The sequence below is a fragment of the Rhinoderma darwinii genome, chromosome 2 (assembly GCF_050947455.1).
Source record: "Rhinoderma darwinii isolate aRhiDar2 chromosome 2, aRhiDar2.hap1, whole genome shotgun sequence".
Taxonomy (NCBI): Eukaryota; Metazoa; Chordata; class Amphibia; order Anura; family Rhinodermatidae; genus Rhinoderma; species Rhinoderma darwinii.
The window spans coordinates 231525227-231547567 of NC_134688.1; the positions used below are offsets into that span (position 1 = coordinate 231525227).

The window sequence follows — 22341 nt, forward strand, 5'->3', positions numbered from 1 at the left end:
GATTAAATAGGGTATATGGAAAGGTGTTGTTCAGAGAGCACAAACTACGTTTTTTTCCTCTTGAATACATTGAAATTGTACAGAAGTGAATGTAACATTCTGAACAGGGGTCATCTTGATCCCCACCAGGTACACAATAAGCAGTGCGCTCACCTTGTATTCCATATAAGCGGTTCAGCCTTGACCTTCTTGCCTCATCACTATATGGAACAGCCAGCCAAGGCATTTCACTGAAATACTGTTTAAAGGATTCTTCAGATCTGGGGAAGAGAAACACACTATTGTGTTAATACATTTGTTGTAAGAAAATTCTACAAACCTTTGAATAATGCCAACCGTAAAATCAGTAGCAGAAGTTCTGGATCCTGCAGATGGATGTTTTATACTATGGCAGAAAATGAGGCTAAATATGTATAGAATTCACGGTGGATGAAAAAGTAGGAAGTGACCGCCAGGTGCCTCGAAAGTTGCTGAACTCGGAGCACAATAAAAGAAAGGAAAACCAAACCTGTCATTAATTGTTCACAACCTCTCTTGAGACTGGATGTTTCAAGGGTGTCTGCCAGCCCCCTATAGGCCTTGTTCACACAGTGCCAAAACCAGGATCGGATCCTAAACAGAAGTATAAAGGAAATACTTATAGTGCTTTTTTCCCCAGTTCTGGCTGAAAAAATACATGCAAAACTGCACTGTGTTAACAAGGCCTTATACATCAAATCATTAGACGTTCCCACTAAAAATGCCACTTTATTCTGGCAAAATGTGTACCTCTAGGTCAGAAATAAAAGCTTCTGATGCTCCTGAATCCTTATGTGAAGTCTTTCTCCTTTAATCTCGGCCTGGGAAGTAGCTGTCTGAGGGTATGTTCACACGCACTGTTTTCAGACGTAAACTGAGCGTTTAACGCCTCGAATTACACGTGAAAAAAACTGCTCCATTACACCTACAAACATCTGCCCATTGCTTTCAATGGGTTTTACGGGGTTCTGTTCCCACGAGATGTTATTTTACGCGTCGGTCAAAATACGGCGCGTAAAAAGACGCCCGCGAAAGTGCATGTCACTTCTTGGTACGTTTTTCATTGACTCCATTGAAAAACAGCTCCTATAACGTCCGTAAAATACGCCACAAAAAAGTCTGAAAATCAGGATCGGTCTTCGCCTGAAAACAGCTCCGTATTTTCAGACGTATTTTGCTAATCCGTGTGGACATACCCGGACAGTGGAGATTGTCAGACATGGATTTACTTTTTACGTCACGTGGTAAACCAAAGCATACCCCCATGCTCTCCTTGGCAGTCAATTGCAGTGAAAGAACCCCCTAGACAGAGGGGCCGCTGTGGATTTAGTGTTTTTGGACTTTGCAAAGGCATTTGACACTGTCCCCCATAGACGCCTAATGGGTAAATTAAGGACTATAGGTTTAGAAAATATAGTTTGTAATTGGATTGAGAATTGGCTCAAGGACCGTATCCAGAGGGTTGTGGTCAATGATTCCTTCTCTGAATGGTCCCCGGTTATAAGTGGTGTACCCCAGGGTTCAGTGCTGGGACCACTATTATTCAACTTATTTATTAATGATATAGAGGAAGGGATTAATAGCACTATTTCTATTTTTGCAGATGACACCAAGCTATGTAATATAGTTCAGACTATGGAAGATGTTCATGAATTACAGGCAGATTTAAACAAACTAAGTGTTTGGGCGTCCACTTGGCAAATGAAGTTTAATGTAGATAAATGTAAAGTTATGCATCTTGGTACCAACAACCTGCATGCATCATATGTCCTAGGGGGCGCTACACTGGCGGATTCACTTGTTGAGAAGGATCTGGGTGTACTTGTAAATCATAAACTCAATAACAGCATGCAGTGTCAATCAGCTGCTTCAAAGGCCAGCAGGATATTGTCGTGTATTAAAAGAGGCATGGACTCGCGGGACAGGGATGTAATAATGCCACTTTACAAAGCATTAGTGAGGCCTCATCTAGAATATGCAGTTCAGTTCTGGGCTCCAGTTCATAGAAAGGATGCCCTGGAGTTGGAAAAAATACAAAGAAGAGCAACGAAGCTAATAAGGGGCATGGAGAATTTAAGTTATGAGGAAAGATTGAAAGAATTAAACCTATTTAGCCTTGAAAAAAGACGACTAAGGGGGGACATGATTAACTTATATAAATATATTAATGGCACATACAAAAAATATGGTGAAATCCTGTTCCTTGTAAAACCCCCTCAAAAAACAAGGGGGCACTCCCTCCGTCTGGAGAAAAAAAGGTTCAAGCTGCAGAGGCGACAAGGCTTCTTTACAGTGAGAACTGTGAATTTATGGAATAGCCTACCGCAGGAGCTGGTCACAGCAGGGACAGTAGATGGCTTTAAAAAAGGGTTAGATAATTTCCTAGAACAAAAAAATATTAGCTCCTATGTGTAGAAATTTTTCCTTCCCTTTTCCCTTCCCTTGGTTGAACTTGATGGACATGTGTCTTTTTTCAGCCGTACTAACTATGTAACTATGTAACTATGTAATGTTGCTCATTGGGCAGATACATGCATGATCTTTATCTTTATTCTGCGGTGTAGAATTTTATTCCACAGCATGTCAATTGTATTTGCTGTGTGTTTTCCCCATTGAATTCAATGGGGAGGTAAAACCTGCAACAAATAGAAGAAGTTGTTGCGTTTTTTTGCGGCGGGTTCGTAGAGATTCTGCCGCAAAAAATGCAACTCTGAATAAAAAAAACCCCATTATACTTACCTAGGAATCGGTTTCTTCCTCCAAGCCGGCCTCCAGGGATGTCGCTTCATTCCGTGTGCCCGCCGCTGCAGCTAATCACATGCTGTAGTGGCAGTCACATGGATGAAACGTCATCTCAGGAGGCTGGCCTGCTAGCAGACTGGGTAATGCAGCAGTTTTCCGCAGCGGACATTCAGAGGGTGAAAAACCACCAGTTTAGTGCGTTTTTTCGCCCGGAATTCCCTGCAGTGCACAGGGCAGATATACTGCGTGATTTTGGGCTGCGTATCCGCCCTGTGTGAACACGGCCTTAATGTGGTGGTTTATGCTTATATACTAGTCATATCTTTGCTTATTAAACAAATTCTTCTCTCCCTTCTATTCTATTGGCGACTCACTCACACAACTGAAACAATATGAAAAATAAAATTGAAATTAAAGCGGATCTCGTGTATTTCTGCTACCCTCATACGGGAAGTTTGATTTCAGCATTCTGTTACTTATTAGTTAATACGTCGTAGTTTCTGAGTATTTAGTAGTTATACTTGCGGGGAGTATCCGGCACTGCAAGTTTGAGTCCGAACTATATTTATATATTCACGCTGCCCCCTCCTCCACCCGGTCCTCCAGGCGCTTACTGACTATTCTTTTATTCACAGTAAGGGTGCAGTCACAAGTGGCAGATTTTTTGGCAGAAATTTTATGCGACTGAAAATCCATTCCATTTATCTGAATGGGTTTGTTTCTGCAGCAGCATAGATTTTTGCAAGTTCCATCCAGATGAATGGAGCTGAATTTTAGTCTGCTGCCTGTGACTACACCCCAATATCAAGAAAAATGGCAATCAGCTTGAGAGTGTGAATATATGAATCTACTTGGACTCCAGCTTGTTGCAGCACTGGAGGCACGCCGCAAGTAAAACTACGAAAATACTCCGAAACTATGGCACATTAACTAATAAGTGACGCATAAATCAGCGGGTCTTACTTCTTTATGCTGCCCTTGAACAGAGTAGCGTAAAATGTGACATATCCACATTAAAGTAAACTAAAGTTTACCATTCTTCGAACTTCGTATTCTATGTCAGTTATCATCGAAATCGAAAAGTTGGAAGTTCTGTCATTTTGTATATCATATTCTATTATCAGCTTGAAGTCTTATAGATATACAGAGCTTTATTCTTAACCCTTATGGTGCTGCGATCAGCGACACTCTTTACTGCTTCTATGGGAAATCACATTACCACTTATAAAATATCCCGTAGTGTATTTCTACACGCAGTTTACTGCCATCTTTATTCCCACATGAAAAAAATACAAAAATACCAGAAATGGGGTGTGCTGTCGTTTGGCACAGAACCACATACATTTTAGGGTCTGGTGTGGTTTTCTTACTTAGGGTATGTTCACACGCTAGCAGGCTTTTACGGCTGAAATGACAGACTGTTTTCAGGATAAAACAGCTGCCTCGTTTCAGACGTAAAAGCTCCTCCTCGCATTATGCGAGGCGTCTTTGACGCCTGTAATCTTGAGCTGCTCTTCATTGACTTCAATGAAGAACGGCTCAAATTACGTTGCAAAGAAGTGTCCTGCACTTCTTTGGCGAGGCAGTCAATTTACGCGTCGTCGTTTGACAGCTGTCAAACGACGACGCGTAAATGACAGGTCGTCTGCACAATCCGTCGGCAAACCCATTCAAATGAATGGGCAGATGTTTGCCGACGTATTGTAGCCCTATTTTCAGACGTAAATCGAGGCATAATACGCCTCATTTACGCCTGAAAATAGGTCGTGTGAACCCAGCCTTAGTCTAAATAGAATTTAGTAAAATGCGGGCCTCTGTTACAGTACACCAGACTGCTGCTGGGGTAAAACACTTCATGTCGCCTGGTCTCATCATGTTCACACAGGTTGTATTTGCTGCCGATAATTCTGTTTCCACAGTGGCAAATCCGGACGAAAATCGACACCAAATTAAACATGATTTGGTGCGAATTTTCGGTTAGAATGTTTTATTTTTTTACTGTAAAACAGAAATGTTATTTTTTCCCTTGATTTTTGCTGAACATGCGCAGCTTTTCAACAGCAAAAATTGCAACATCTGGAATTCGTTTTTCCCGCTCAGTATTTATTCGATCTCATCCACTTTGCTGCTACTGTATTATGCTGCGTTTTTTCTGTCCATAATTCCGGATGGAAAAAAGGCAGCTATTCTGCTACGTGTGGACAGGCCCTAAGTGGTAGCACTGTAATTCTGGGTAGTATGGACACATTGATATGGAAAAGAACTGACAGTGCAGGGCCATTCAATCAACATCAAACTTACTATTAGGGCTTGTCCACACGTAACAGAATTGCTGCATAAAATTTCTGCAGCAATTCCGCAGAAACTAGCAGGAGTTCCGCTGCGGAAAAACCACTCAATTTCCTGAGTTTTTTACTGCAGAAAAGACGTGTCGTGCTTTTGCTGCGTTTCTCTCAATGTTAGGAGATGGTGACACATCCTCTGAAAAACGCAGCAATTCAGTCCACATTCCGCAGCAGGAATTGACATGCTGCGGTACGAAAGATACGCACCGCATGTAAATTTCTGGTCAGAAACTTAACACAGCGTGTGGATGAGATTTGTTAAATCTCATCCACTTTGCTGCTAGTACATTCTGCTGCGTATTTTCCGTCCGCATTTCCGGACGGAAAATACGCAGTAAGTCCGCTACACGTGGACAAGCCCTTAGTGTTGCACCAGCATTGTGGCCTAAGTTGCACTTTCTTTTGGCGCAAATCCTTTTAGACAATATTATTAATGGTATGAAGCAAAAGAAATGAGATTTGTGGTGCAGTCGACAAGGGGGTGTGTTTTACAGTGAAAGGGGGCATAGCTCAAGATACGCCAAATTTTAGGTGCAAAAAATGTGGACTAAAATAAGCAAAGTAAGAGGTGGTATGAAAGTTAAAACAGAAGTGTCTAAAGATGCGCCAAATTTATCATCTAGCATAAGCAACTTTGATAAACTGGGCGTCTCTCATCTAATTCTAAGCTATCTGAATTTAACACAGTATTAGTAAATCTTCCCACAGTGCATCAGTTTTTCCTGTGGTGCTCCCTTCACAGAGTTTTTTGGCACGGTTTTTGACGCGGAAACCGCGACGGAAATCAGCCGAAATCAATGGGAGGCGGAGGTGCGAAGGAAAAAAAAAAAGGCTCGCAGGGAAAAAAAGTGACATGCTCTTTCTTCAAGCGTTTCCGTCTCTGACCTCCTATTGACATCAATGGGAGGCAGAGAAAGCGGTTTTCGCTGGGTTTTTCGCCCACGGCATTCAATGTCCGCGGCCAAAAAACACGGCAAAGAGTGCAGGCAGATGAAAATCTGCGTCAAAATTCAATTTTGAGGCAGATTTTGACCTACATGCACTCTCTTTGCTGTGTTTTTTGGCAGATTTTGACCTGCCTGCAATTTCTTTGCCAAGTTTTTGAATGCAGCAAAAAACGCTCAGAGCGTTTTTCGTCAAAGATGGAAACACCTAAAAAGCTTTGCGCTAAAAAAACGCTCACTGGAAAACGCCTCCGCATCCCACTGAAATTGATGGGAGGCGTTTTCAGATTTTTTTTGGCACGGTGTCTGCATCAAAAACAGCGTCAAATAACGCTGTGTGAACTAGGTATTATTAATTGGATTTAGTCATTTTAATAATCACAACACTCTTCCAAAGCTGTACACATATTTAATGGTGTATTCACATGTGCAGGTTTTATTTAATGCAGTTTTTGAAGCCAAAACCAGAGATGCATCATAAAAGGACAGAAAGTATAAAGGACAGATACTCCTCCTCCTATTTGATCCACTACGGGTCTTGGCTTCAAAAACTGCATAAAAAGAAGCTGATCAAAACCTGCACATGTGAATACACCATTACATGTAACATATTTGACATCACTTTCTCAGACCAATATATAAGAGCTGGTCACAATGGGCAATGATTACCTCGTCATTTACAAAGATGCAGTTTATTAAGAAGTGGCACATCAAACCTTTCAGGGGTATTTCCAACTCGCCAGCGACTGACCAACACATCTACGTGGTGAATGAATGTAGAGGTGGTTGCGCGTGTGCGCAGCGCTCTCCATTCAGTTTTATGGGTGTTTCAGACATAGATGGGTAAGCAAGATCGGCACATGAGTGGCCATCTCCCCATTTATTCTCAGGTGGGACCCACACCGTTTACACATTTATGGCATATCCTGTGTATATCATAAATGTGAGCGTTGTGAATGCTCCTTTAATGGTAAACCAATCCAAGAGAGCCTGGTTACCCTGCTACGTAGTTCTGCTAATCTGTGGATGAGATCTTATTCTGTTATATGAGTCACCAAAATGCAGCCTCGACAATGATGAACAGTTATAATATAAGAAATTGTTACATGTATTGATGGTTTATTTCCATGGACAACAACCATAATACTTTTTACTGAAATGCATCTCGCTTAGAAGAAAAGTTTCCAGCCAGCCAGCTCACCGCCTATTCATTCCAACACTATTCAGCTATTGCCAAGAAACATTGCCTACCACGATTAAGTTTACCGTCCCCTGATATACGAAATAAATTGTGAAAGGTTCTATTCCGTGCTTCTCACTGGATCATCGAGTATTTAGCCAGCAGAAGCGCTCATTTTTATTTGATTTTTTTTTCAAACTCCTTTTATTACGGAGGTACAAACAAGAGTACAGATGCAGTATAGACCATGAAACAATAAACAAGCAATCTACACATTACAATCAAGGGAACACATAAAATTATTATACAAAAATCTATAAACAGGATTGTTGGCCAATTATCAAAAAGGAGCAACAAGTAGAACATATGGAGGGTTATTATCCTAGCTCTGAGGACGTCAATTAGCAAGAGGAAGATAGCGGTGCAGATATTTTATGGAGGAGAGGCTGAACTACCAGAAATGAATTGATTACAATGGGAGGTGGAGGCGTTTTATTCCTGCGAGCGGTAAAACTGGCTTGCGGGAAAAAGAAGCAACATGCCCTATCTTCAGGCGTTTGCATCTCTGACCTCCCATTGACATCAGTGGAAAGCAGAGAAAGCGTTTTTCTTGGCGTTTTTGCCAGCGGCGCTCAATGGCCGTGGGTGAAAAACGCGGCAAACGACGTGAAGGCAGATCCAAATTTTGAGGCAGAATTTTCTGCCTGCAAAAAACTCAGCGTGAACAGGGCCTAATACTTACAACCCAGCCGGTGTCATAGCGACGCTTTCGTCTGTTTTCGTTCAGGCCGGCCTCCAGGGATCACGCTGAAGCCCATGTGACTTCTGCAGAGGTCACATGGGCTACAGCGGCATTCCAGGAGGCCGGCTTGGACAAAAACAGACGAAAGCTTCGCTAAGACAACAGAGACCGGGGTTAGTTTGAACCTTTTATTTTTTCTTCCTCAACCACTGTTTTCCGCAGTTGAAATTCTGCCCGAAAAACTGTACCACAATTTGGTGCCGTTTTTTGGCTGGAATTCCCTGCAGGTTACATGACGGGTACACGGTGTACTTTTACGCAGTGTTTCCCCCGTGTGAACATCGCCTAAAACGATCAACAATTCTCCTTTTCACTTATCAGATTCACTGCTGTTGTGCAGACCTGCCAAGTGCTAGTGGCAGTAATGCAGAAAACAATATTAGAGAGCAAAACCTAGATAAGGATTAATAAAAGAGCCATGGGAGAAGATATTTATCAATAGTAACTCAAAAAGGTAAGAGACATCAATTTTATTGGAACTGTTGCCATTGGCTTCTGACACCTTTTCAGCCCGCGAGCCTGCTTATTAACTTGTCCCGTTACTCCTCTCATAATATTCATAGGCTCACCCACCACATACAAACTTCAGATTCAATCATTCACATCAGAACAATAAACAAACAAGCTAATGAGAATTACAATCAGATAAAAATGTAGTAGTGTGATGTGCCTACTAATCCTGGAAAGAGGGGCTCCCAATCCCCATTCTTAGTGGAAAGGTGACCTCACATGCTCAGTGACTGTCCATTGAATAATATGGAAATCTCCACGTACATTCATTCTGAGACAGACAGCCTGATTTTTCTATACTTCTAAATACAGTATAACTCCCTGGCATGTGCACATATAATGTACAATGGTGTCTATTCTGTTTTGTCTGTTAATACTTCAGAAGCCTTATGTATGTGTTGCAGGGCACATCATGCCCGTTCTGCATGTGTGATTTGCATAATCTACAATCTGATAGATAGGACACATCAGTTGGATGGGGAAAAAAATTAACTTATATGTACAGATTAGTAAAAACCTTTACAAGCAGTTGCACGATGAATTGCATTTTCGATAATGGGCAGGGGCAAACGGGTCTATACCATAAATTTACGTGTTTCAATACGAAGGTGTGCAACCGTTCAGCTTAGCAGCAGGCAGGGCTGGGATAACAACAGCCGGGTCGGAACTGGGGATCTGCGGATACAATTGAGAAAGGACTTGCTCTGGCTAGTCTCCGATTCCTGCCTTTCGGCGCTTTACCAGAGATGAAGGCGGCGTGATTACATCGCGCCTCCTACGTCATTCTGCTTGAGAAGGCCTGGTTAGAAGAGACCAGGCCTGCATCGCTGGAAGACAGCGTGGGAACGGTGGGAGGTGAGTATGTAACTTTTATTTTATTTAGTTGGCACTATCTCACAGGAACACCATCTCCAAGGGGCACTGTAAGTGGCACTATCAACAGGGGGCACTGTGTGTGGGACTATATACAGGACACATGGTGTTATCTATTTTGAACCTCTCATTAATAGTAATTAACCATCTTGCACCTCACACATTAACACCATGTTGCATATTACAACTGTAATTGAACTATAATGATTATGGTAGGTGACCACAAGTACCTCACAGTCATAATGGCAACATTGGGTTAATGTGTGAGGTACATGATCGGGTTAAAAACTATTAAAGGCTATGTACATCTTCGAAAGCAGTTTATTTATTTTTATGAAAAAGGTCCATCAGTTTTGTGCAACTTTAGAATTATTTTTTATTAAAACTTCTTTTAACTTTTTGAGATACAGCCGCTTTGTGTCCTGTATACAGAGCAGCTGTATCGTGCGCTAAGACCTGAATCCGTCTGGCCGCGGGACTGATGGGTTCAGCGTCAGTAGGTCCATCCACCTGTAGTCGAGCACATGAAGTGGATCCTGGGTGTCGACCCACTGACACTGAACCTGTCCGTACTGCAGACCTGAGGGATTCACGTCTTAGCGCTAAATACAGCTGCTCTGTATACAGAAAACAGAGCAGCTGTATATCAAAAATTAGAAATTATTTTTAATAAAAGTGAATTTACACTGATTGACTTTTTTTTTTTTAATAAATAAAATCGATTTCAGAGGTGTACATAGCCTTTAAAGTGAGTCACATGGAGGTTCAAAATTGATAACACCATGTGCCTTACATCAGAAAAAGGAAGGACTTTTTTTTATTGTTGGCAAAGTATCGTTTTAGTATTGAGAATCGTGATACTATACTAAATATCGGTATTGAAGTCAAAATTCTGGTATTGTGACAATCCTAGCTTCCACGGATTAAAAACCTACTTTCCGATTGAGTTGATACTTGCATCACTGCACAATTACAGCATTTTACAATGTAATAAAGAATTTTCTGAACTCTAAGAAAACAGCTGAGAACAGAGCCAAAACATACAAGACCAGTGATGTCACCATTACAATCCTGCAGTGCCAAACCAGGGAGACTTGAATTATTGTGTAATACAACTCCCATGGGCCATCTGCTAATGTTCCAGTAATAAAGAAACTTGCAACAAAAATAAAATAATATATCCCACATATTTTTTGTACAAATATACTTTGACTACACATACAGCATGCTAGCTAGATGGTAAATGATGGCACACTAGGTAGTTACTATAATTAGTCTACAATGTCAGACGTGTCGGTACCATATGCATGTTCGACTGTAGGATCTAAAGGGTTACACAAATAGAGGCAGCTTACATATAATTTTATTAAACTCCTGACAAAGAAACGCCTGCACGTAGTTAAACATCATTACAACTATCATACGTAGGAGGACATTTGTAAATGCAAATCTTATTGGAAAAGTTAAAATAAAAACACCATTTACATGACAAATGATAAATTCTACAATAATTTTTCTGCATTTACATTATGATCGCTGCAAGACGTAACCATTAATGGAATGATTTGTACATGTAAATGAGACTCTATTAAGGCCCCATGCCCACTTCAGTCTTTTTCTTCAGGGTGCTAGCCGTTTCAGCCCTGACCCATTCATTTCAATGGGGCCATGCACACTTTAGTTTTTTTGATGGTCCCGTTGCTCCGTTCCGGTCCAAAGTAGAGCATGTCCTACTTTGGTCCGAGATTCCATGACCGTGAGGCCCATGCAAGTCAATGGGGCCGTCAAAAAAACTGAAGGCACACGGAAGCCGTGTGCCGTCCGTGTGTGACGGAGCCGTTGCCTAGAAACGGCCGGGCGGGCAGAAAAACATAACAGAGATATTACACTAATCGGTAGCCACTTGTCTCTATCAATCACTGATAGAGAAAAGAGGCTGCTGATTCAAAATAAAATAAAAATCAGTTCATACGTACCCGGTCGTTGTCTTGGTGACGAGTCCCTCTTCTTCCTCCAGTCCGACCTTCCAGAATGACGCGGCAGCCTGTGATTGGCTGCAGAGGCCACTGCAGCCTGTGATTGGCTACAGAGGCCGCTGCAGCCTGTGATTGGCTGCAGAGGCCGCTGCAGCCTGTGATTGGCTGCAGAGGCGGTCACGTGGGATGAAGCGTCATCCCTGGAGGCCGGCCTTCTGACGTCATCCTGGCGTGCGTGACCGCCACTACAGCCTGTGATTGGCTGCAGCGGCAACGTCATCGCTGGAGGCCGGACAGGAGGAAAGTAAGTATGATTTTTTTTTTTTATTACATTAAAATTGTATTTTCCGAGCGCCGAGCATGGTACTGTCCAGGGTGCTGAAAGAGTTACCGCCGATCAGTGCAGCCCATTAACTCTTTCAGCACCCTGGACAGTACCATGCTCGGCACACAGACACGAAAACACGGAGTGCACACGGCCGCTAAAACGGCCACACGGATCCGTCACAAACGGCCGTGAAAAATGTGTCGGAAGTGTGCACGAGGCCTAAGTGTTAATTGTTGCTGCTGCTTTATCTTACCAAGAGATGGGCATCAAGTAAGCATTAAGTAAATGTTTTTTATGTAAATAAAAGGTACTAGACATGGAGCAAGCAGCCAATGATTGCTTCCGTCTCTTCTGCCAGCTCTAACCAGGATTTACTGACGGAAGGAGCCAACAGTAGCATTGGCTCGTGCTGACCGTTTTGCCTTTCTGTATGCCTTTGCCTATTCAATGGCAGAGCTGCCTGCAAGAGGTGCTTCACTAAGTTTTAGAAGGCTCTGTTTACACTGACATTATGGCTCCCATATTTACAGAATCCATGGCAGATTCACTTATAATAGGCTGGTATTTGTTTTTTTTTTTTTTTTTAACTGGATAGTATACCGCATGGTACGCTATTCTGACCATCACGATGCAACGTAAATCTGACAGACAAGATTAGGTGAAACTGAAAATTCTCACAGCAGTGAATAGGTTAACCTTTTCACTGCCAGGACATACCCAGAATAAAAAAAAATCATGTTTAAGCCTCATGCACACGACCGTAGCCATGTGCACGGCCGTGATTTTCGGGTCGGCCGGAACCGGACTGTCAGCCGTGAGCAAATCACAGGCCTTGCACATGGCCGTGGCCATTATTTTCAATGAGCCTGGACCGCAGAACACGGCCGTAATAAGACATGCCCGTTCTTCCTGCGGTCAAGGCTCCCCGGCCATGCACGGACCGTGAAAACCACGGTCGTGTGCATGGCCCCTTAGGAATTAATGGGACTGCAATTCTCCCGTGGATTCTCGGCGGAATTTCGGGCGCAAAAGCACGTTCGTGTGCATGGGGCCATATCTAATACCAATAGATTTTATGAAAGTAGACACTTGGCACATTGTAAAAGTGCCACCTAGCACTTTACAATCTGTTCATGCTAATTTGCATCAAAGTGTGACATTGTGTAAAAAAAATACATAAATAAAATGCGAACACGTTTATGTATGTGGCTAAAAGTCTGACCCAAGCACAACATATGCTTTGAAGAAAAGTTTACAAGCTGAATTTCCCATACGCTTAAAAGAAAAAGCCTCAAAATACGCAAAAAACACCGTTAAAATCTGCTCCAAAAGAGCCTGAACATCAGACTGTTTTCTCTTGAATTCAGCCTACAATTCTTCCACCAGAGCATAGTCATACCTCCCAACTTTTGAATTCGGAAAAGAGGGTCATTTTAAGCCACGCCCCTAACCACGCCCAATATCCCACATAAACACATCAAATCACGGCCAGATCCTTCTTCAAATAATAAGCACACATTCTCACTGCGGATCTCTAGACTGTCTGGATATCACAGATATTATGGATCCGGTTATGTCGTCTTTATGTTACTTTTCCTATCATGGGTATAACATTTGCTCATCACGGCGGCAGCAGCAGCAGGACAAAACAAAAGACTGAGAACAATGAAAGTCAAGAGGGAGACCCTGTGGTTGATGACTTTTCAAATGACAGGTAGCAGAGCCCCCCTGTAGATAGCGCCACACACAGCCCCCCCTGTAGATAGCGGCACACACAGCCCCCCCTGTAGATAGCGGCACACACAGCCCCCCTGTAGATAGCGCCACACACAGCCCCCTGTAGATAGCGCCACACACAGCCCCCCCTGTACATAGCTCCACACACAGCCCCCCTGTACATAGCGCCACACACAGCCCCCCCTGTACATAGCGCCACACACAGCCCCCCCTGTACATAGCGCCACACACAGCCCCCCTGTAGATAGCGCCACACATAGCCCCCCCTGTAGATAGCGCCACACAAAGCCCCCCTGTAGATAGCGCCACACACAGCCCCCCTGTAGATAGCGCCACACACAGCCCCCCTGTAGATAGCGCCACACACAGCCCCCCTGTAGATAGCGCCACACACAGCCCCCCTGTAGATAGCGCCACATATAGCCCCCCCTGTAGATAGCGCCACACACAGCCCCCCCTGTAGATAGCGCCACACACAGCCCCCTGTAGATCGCGCCACACAGTCCCCCCTGTAGATTGCGCCACACACAGCCCCCTGTAGATAGCGCCACACACAGCCCCCTGTACATAGCTCCACACACAGCCCCCCTGTACATAGCTCCACACACAGCCCCCCTGTACATAGCTCCACACAGCCCCCCTGTACATAGCGCCACACACAGCCCCACCTGTAGATAGCTCCACACATAGCCCCACTGTAGATTGCTCCACACAGCCCCCCAGTAGATAGCTCCAGACACAGCCCCCCTGTACATAGCGCCAGATACAGCCTCCCTGTACATAGCGCCAGATACAGCCCCCCTGCGGATAGCTCCACACATAACCCCCCTGTAGATAGCTCCAGATACAGTCCCCCTGTAGATAGCTCCACACAGCCCCCCTGTACATAGCGCCAGACACAGCCCCCCTGTAGATAGCTCCCTGTAGGTAGCGCAACATAACCCCCTTATAAGAGGTAGCCGGCCCTACTGCTGCCACTCTCCGCTCTGCTTTCACTCACCGTCACAAGAAGGCAGGAGTCTTGCGGCGGCGTTCTCACTGGTGTCGATGCAAGCCCGGGAGTGGACCAGTTCAGTCACCTGACCAGTCACCTGACCGGTGAGGTCAGATGACAGGTCAGGTGACTGGACTGGTCCACTCCCGTGCCGGCATCGATCCCAGTGAGCACACCGCCGCAAGACTCCTGCCTTCTTTTGATCGCTGCTGCAGACGTCTGGCATGCAGGGCGCCTGTCAGCAGCGATCAGCTGTTTTCCCATTGTCCCAAGTGTCCCATTCTGCAGACTGCCCGGGACGGCGGTGAGAAACCGGGACTGTCACGCCGGATCCGGGACGGTTGGGAGGTATGCATATGCCATGTAAACACGGCCTTACAGAGACACAGAATCAAGAAATAAAACTTCTCATCCTGCTCCCTGACTTAAAAAAAAGTGCATCTAGAGCTTAGATTCTGGTATTTAGAAGCTAAGCTTCTGGCCTTTAATATGATACCAAGACTTAGCCCTTATAGTCTAGTTGTGACAAGGATTTAAAGTCATGCCATATTACTTACATCCACGGCAGTGCAACCCATGGCAGAGTTAAATAAATAAAAAGTTTAAAACAAGAACCTTACCTGTCAGCACTAACTAGAACAATTTCAAACTTTTGCCCCAACTCTTTAATTTTTCGGTAAGTTTCCACCAGCACTCTTGTCAAGCTTCGACATGGAGGACACTGAATTTTAAACAAATAAATACACGTATCACTTTTACTTACAGGGAGGGATGTCAACGAAATTGCAACTTTCTTAAAGAGAACCTGTCAGGTGATTGAAGGGCTTCTCTGTACCCACAGGGAAAGCTGTCAATCACTGTGTGTGGGCGGGGTAAGCGGGACTCACTGACAGGTCTACTCAGAAATAATGTACCATAAACTTATATATTACAGAGCTCAGCTTCAAAATGGTTATGGATCTTTACACCAAACTAAACTGCATGCATTTTCAAATCGAATTAGTAATATTGTGCAATAGTACAAGACTATGGATGATCAATTCTCACCAACAATAAATTATACTTTTATTGTTTATGGATTTGTTAATTTACATTGAACAGCTATCATTCCAAACACTTAGAACAACGTCTACATTTAAATGGGCCTTTACATGGATCAATTTGTTAATTCAGAATATAGACCCTGTGCCACAAAACCGCCTAAAAATCCATGTACTCTTTTCAGTATACAATGCATCTCCAAAGGAATGAGCATTTCTTTAATTTCTTATCAAACGCTTGATACATTTCATGTGCATTTACTCACCCAATGTGCAGAGAAATATACACCAACATAAGAGCCTTCTAGAGTACTACTATCCTGGGACTGGCCATTGTTTCTGAGCAACGGACCTGCAATAACTTCACTGAAGGGCTTTGGACCCCAAGGGAACTCTAGACCTGTGTAAAATAATCACATTTGTATTATTCATAATGAATGCTTATAAATAGCAACAGTATTCTGTAATTAATTTAAGAAAAATCGTTATTTTGGGGGGTCGAGCCCTATAATTTTTTTTTTGTATGATCAAATTTGTATTTAAAATAGGTCCGACACCCCCTGTCCATATGCTCTATTAAGGCATGTGGATGTCACAAAGAGGAATTCCCCCACTATGGGCCAGAACGGAGAGCTGCTCTGTTAGGGTATGTTCAAAGGAGTGTTTTCAGGCATATTTAGCGGAGTTTACGTAGTCAAAAAACGCCTGAAAAATCAGAAGCACAACATCTGCCCATTGACTTCAATGGGAAATACGGCGTTCTGTTCCGACAGGGTGTTTTTTTACGCCTCATTCTCCAAAAACGGCACGTAAAAAGACGCCCGCGAAAAAGAAGTGCATGTCACTACTTGGGATGTTTTTGGAGCCATTTTTCATAGACTCTATAGAAAAACAGCTACAAAAACGCCCGTAAAAAGCGCAGCGATAATCGCGAGAGGCTTAAAAAACGTCTGAGAATACAAAGCGATTATCAAGGGAAAACCGCTCCTTTTCAGACGTTTTTTGCTAAGCGTGTGAACATACCCTAAGAGTGATTACTGCTCTGGCTGACTTGACCAATTCATGCATTCCATAGATCGGTTTTTAATTTGAGTGGGTGGCATGTAATTAGTGCTGAGCAATTAATCAGAGAAAAAACAAAACCGAAATTCAGCGCAATTAAATAGACGTCATCTTGCACATTTAGGTTTTTTCAATTATATTTTTCCCCCCGTTTTAGGCCTCATTCACACGGCCGTGCCCGTAATCATGGGAGCCCATAAATATGGGAGCGCGACATGTACAATACGAAAAGTAGGACATGCGCCATAATTCCCGACACGGTTCTACGGCACGGAGACACCTATCCGTAGTGATACTGAAAGGTGTCTGCGCCCAATAGAAGCAAACGCTTACGTAATTGCGGACCGTATTACGGAGATATTTTACGGTCATGTGCAAAGGGACTTAAACTCTATGTACCTTTTTAGGACGCAGACCGTTGAATCAAATGGTAGATCCGGGGTATAATAAAGTGAGGCGGCTGCTGTGGGGAACTTTATACTGAGTGAGGGCAGCTATGGGGGCCATTATACTGAGCAGAGGGCAGTTATGGGGGGAATAAACTGTGTGTGGGAGCAGCATAATATGCAGAGGGCAGTTATGGGGGCGTTACACAATGTGGGGGCAGCTATCAGGGCATTATACTGTGTGGGGCCAGCTATAGGGGCATTATACTGTGTGGGGCCAGCTATAGGGGCATTATACTGTGTGGACGGCAGCTACAGGGGTATTACACTGTGTGGAGGGCAGCAATGGGGGCATTATAATGTGTGGGGGCAGCTATGGGGAGCATTATAGTGTGTGGGGGCAGCTATGGGGGCATTATAGTGTGTGTGTGTGTGTGGGCAACTATGGGGGCATTACGATGTGTGGGGGCTGCTATTGGGGCATTACGATGTGTGGGGGCTGCTATAGGGGCATTATACTGTGTGGGGAGAACTATAGGGGCAATATACTGTGTTGGGCCGTGTCAGGGGTATATTATATACAGTAGTATACAGCAGGCTCAAGGGATAAATATGAATTCAATGGCATAGCATTCATGGGTGTGGCATGCAAAAAGGGATGTGGTCTAAAAAATCGTTCATTATTCAGAATTGAGGTTACATGTTCAATTAATCGGGATTTTGATTTAGGTCATAATCGCCCAGCCATACATGTAATGCTACATTTTCCATGCCGTGGCCACTGCAGGGGAGATGAGTGGCCATACCCACCTTCCCCCATGCTGGCTACCTTTTAAAAAGACCTTAATCTTGTTGAAATCACCACTTTAATGACTATGGTAGTCAGGGATCCCTTATTAATGGTTTTGAAAAAAAATAAAACAGTTTGAACGGCCTTAAAGAGTGTACCTATACTCTTAAAAAACTTTACACGTCATAGTGAAGTTTTGATCAGTGGGGGTGCGAGCACTGAGACCCCCACTGATCGCTAAACTAAAGTGTGAGAAGGGCTCAGGTGAGGTCTGTGCCGCTTCGTTTCTGCTAGGATTTCCTTGGAAAGCCGAGCAAGCAGCTGTACATACTCAGACTTTCTATTGAGCCCATACACTGCTCGTTCGGCTTTATGAGGAAAGCCGACAAGAAACGAAGCGTCACAGCTCTCACCTCAGCGCTTCCGCCGCTTTGTTTTAGCGATCGCTGAAGTCACTATGACAGGCCAAAAGTTGTTTTTTTTAAAGCATAGATATACTTTAAGGATAGTCCGCAAAGGGAGACAGAAAAGCACAGACAAGAAATTGGTTGCTCCAGAGCAACCAGCGGAGATTTCTTTAACCCCTTAAGGACGCAGCCTAGTTTTGGCCTTAAGGCTCAGAACCCATTTTTCAAATCTGACATATTTCACTTTATGTGGTAATAACGTCGGAATGCTTAAACCTACCCAAGCGATTCTGAGATTGTTTTCTCGTGACACATTGGGCTTCATGTTCGTGGTAAAATTTGGTCGATATATTCAGTGTTTATTGGTGAAAAATTTCAAAATTTAGAGAAAATTTTGAAAAAATTGCATTTTTCAGAATTTAAATGCATCTGCTTGTAAAACAGACGGTTATACCACCCACAATAGTCACTAGTTCACATTTCCCATATGTCTACTTTAGATTGGCATCGTTTTTTGAACATTATTTTATTTTTCTTGGACGTTACAAGGCTTAGAACATAAACAGCAATTTCTCATATTTTTAAGAAAATGTCAAATGCCTTTTATTTAAGGTACCTGTTCAGTTCTGAAGTGGCTTTGAGGGGCCTATGTATTAGAAACCCTGATAAAACACCCCATTTTAAAAACTAGACCCCTCAAAGTATTCAAAACAGCATTTAGAAAGTTTTTTTAACCCTTCAGGCATTTCACAGGAATTAAAGCAAAGTGGAGGTGAACTTTGCAAATTTCATTTTTCTTGCGGAATTTCAATTTTATTCATTTTTTTTTCTGTAACATAGAAGGTTTTACCAGAGAAACACTACTAAATATGTATTGTCCAGATTCTGCAGTTTTTAGAAATGTCCCACATGTGGCCCTACTGCGCTCGTGGACTAAAACACAAGCCCCAGAAGCAAAGAAGCACCTAGTGCATTTTGAGGCCTCTTTTTTATTAGAATATATTTTAGGCAGCATGCCAGGTTTGAAGAGGTGTTGAGGTGCCAAAACAGTAGGAATCCCCCAATAGTGACCCCATTTTGGAAACTACACCCCTCAAGGAATTCATTTATGGTTGTTGTTACCATTTTGACCGCACAGTTTTTTCACAGCACGTATTTGAATTGGGATGTGAAATGAAAAAAATGTCATTTTTTCCAATAAAATGTCATTTGTGATCACAGGGAACAAAATACCCCATTTGGTTGCCCAATTTGTCCTTAGTGTGGCAATACCCCATTTGTGGTGATAAACTGCCGTTTGGGCCCATGGGAGGGCTCAGAAGGAAAGGAGCGCTATATGTTTGTTGGAGTCCAGATTTTGCTGGATTGGTTTTCGGGTGCCATGTCGCATTTGCAGAGCCTCAGGGGTATCAAAGCAATGGAAACTCACCAAAAGTGACCCCATTTTGGAAACTACACCCCTCAAGGAATTCATTTATGGGTAATGTGACCATTTAGACCCCATAGTTTCTTCACAGAACTTATTTGAAATGGGCTGGGAATTAAATAAATATATATTTTTTCCAATAATATGTCATTTTAGCTCAAAAATTCTTATTTTCACAAGAAACAAAATACCCCATTCTGTTGCGCAATTTGTTCTGAGAGCCGCAATACCCCATTTGTTGTGATAAACTGCCGTTTGGGCCCATGGGAGGGCTCAGAAGGAAAGGACCACCATTTGGCCTACTGGGGATTTTCTAGTGCGAAGTCATGTATGCAGAAGCCCCTGAGGTACCAGTACAGTTGAAACCCGCAAGTGACCCCGTTTTAAAAACTACACCCTTAAGGCATTCATCTAGAGGTGTAGTGAGCATTTTGACCGGAGACCTACACCCCATAAACTGTAATGTGGGTTCTCCCGGGTATGGCAATACCCTACATGTGGCTGTTATCAGCTGCCTGGGCACACAGCAGGGCTCAGAGGGGAAAGACGAGGGGGGATAAGCTGTGCGAAGGGCATCAGGGTAAGTAAAATTGGGGAAAATTATAAACCAAAGGATGTATGATAAATTTTAAAACACTCTTTCATACAGAGCTCTGGTTATTCGGGACACGCGTCACATTGATATATTGTGTCATCCCTTATCGCCCTCTTATAGCAGACTTTGCACCTCTTTTGACTTTTTCCCTTCTTGCCAGTTTGGGGAACTTCCCCTGGAAAGTGTTGCCGCCCTGGTACGATGCGTGTGGCCCCACTTCTAGAAGTACTGGGTGCCCCCCCTTCTTGGTCCCTAAAGATTAGGTTCTTGATAATCACCTCTTGAAATTCCAGGAAAGTTCCCGTCTGGCCTGCACATCGACGTAGCACGTACGCATTGTACAAAGCCATCTGTATGATGTGCCCGGCCAGCTTCTTATACCACACCGCATGGCACTGTAGGGCTTCAGGATTTGATCTGACAAGTCCATCCCTCCCATGTACCTATTGTAGTCCAGGATGCAGTCTGGTTTGGGGGTGGCCTTTCCTTCATATATCCTAAACCTGTAGGTATACCCTGATGCACTCTCGCACAGCTTAGACATCTTCACGCCATATCTTGCCCTCTTACCCGGCAGGTACTCGCGGAATTGAACCCTCCCTTTAGAATGTACCAGGGACTCATCAATAGAAATACACTTCTCGGGGGTGTATGCTTGGGAAAACCGGGCACTGAAACGGTCTAATAGGGGTCTCCATTTATATAAACGGTCAAAACTGGGGTAATCTCGGGGTGGGCACGGCTCCTTATCAATATAATGTAAGAAGCGAAGTATTGCCTCATTTATTTATTTTTTTAGGTTGCAGTTCAGTTCAGAAGTTGCTTTGAGGGGCCCATATATTAGAAACCCCTATGAAATACCCCATTTTAGAAACTAGACCCCTCAAAGTATTCACAACATCATTTAGAAAGTTTATGAACCCTTTAGGTGTTTCACAGAAATTTAGAGCAAAGTAGAGGTGAAATTTACATTTTTTTTTGTTGTCAGAAAATCCTCTTTATACCATTTTTTTTATAACACAAAAGGATTTATCAGTGAAACGCAACTTAATACGTATTGCCCAGATTCTGCAGTTTTTAGAAATATCCCACATGTGGCCCTCGGGCGGTAATGGACTGAAGGAGCGGCCTCCGAAGCACCTAGTGGATTTTGAGCCCTCCTTTTTATTAGGCACCATGTCCGGTTTGAAGAGGTCTTGTGGTGCCAAAACATTGGGAACCCCCCAAAAGTGACCCCAATTTGGAAACTAGACCCCTTGAGGAATCCATTGTAGTTTTCTTGGGGTGCATGCGGCTTTTTGATCAGTTTTTATTCTATTTTTAGGTGGAGTGGTGACTAAAAAACAGCAATTCTACTATTCTTTTTTTTTTTTACAGCGTTCACCGTGCGCTATAAATGACATATTCACTTTATTCTGCGGGGCGATACGATTACGGCGATACCAGATGTTTATAGTTTTTTTTATGTCTTATGGCGTTTGCACAATAAAATACGTTTTGTAAAAAATCATTCCCTTTTTGTGTTACCTTATTCTAAGAGCCAGAACGTTTTTATTTTTCAATCAATAAAGCCGTGCGAGGACTTATTTTTTGCGTAACGAACTGTAGTTTCGATCAGTACCATTTTTAGGTACATGCGACTTTTTGATCTCTTTTTATTCCATTTTTTGGGAGGTGAAGTGACCAAAGAATTGTGATTGTGGTACGGTTTATTATTATTTTATTTTACGGCGTTCACCGTGCGGGATAAATAATGAAATAATTTTGTAGTTCAGGCCGTTACGGACGCGGCGATACCAATTATGTATAGTTTATTTGTTTGTTTATATATTTTTATTAATAATAAAGGACTGATGAGGGAAAAAGGGGGGATTTTTACTTTTAAATCTTTTATTTTCTTATTTTTACACATCTTTTTTTAACTTTTTTTTTACTTTATTACTTTGTCCCACTAGGGGACTTGAGGACAGGAGGCCCTGATAGCTATTCTAATACACTGCACTACATGCGTAGTGCAGAGTATTAGAACTGTCAGCTACTCAGTGACAGCAAGCATAGTGGGTCCTGACGTTGTCAGGACCCACTAGGCTTCCGTCTATGGCATAGCCGGACGCCATTGTTTGGTGTCCGGTTGCCATAGTCACCATCGCCGGCCGCTATCGCGTAGCAGGCCGGCGATGGCAGCT

General features: G+C 43.2%; 1 protein-coding gene across 1 annotated transcript in view; it reads right to left on the reverse strand.

The window, feature by feature from the left end:
- NXN (nucleoredoxin) overlaps window positions 1-22341 on the reverse strand; it is a 175181-nt gene that overhangs the window by 41709 nt on the left and 111131 nt on the right. Inside the window, exons 3-5 of the mRNA XM_075850402.1 lie at window positions 15756-15889; window positions 15070-15170; window positions 154-260 (exon numbers count right to left, since the gene is read on the reverse strand). Of these exons, the coding sequence (XP_075706517.1) occupies window positions 154-260; window positions 15070-15170; window positions 15756-15889 (342 nt within the window). The remainder of the gene's footprint in view (window positions 1-153; window positions 261-15069; window positions 15171-15755; window positions 15890-22341) is intronic.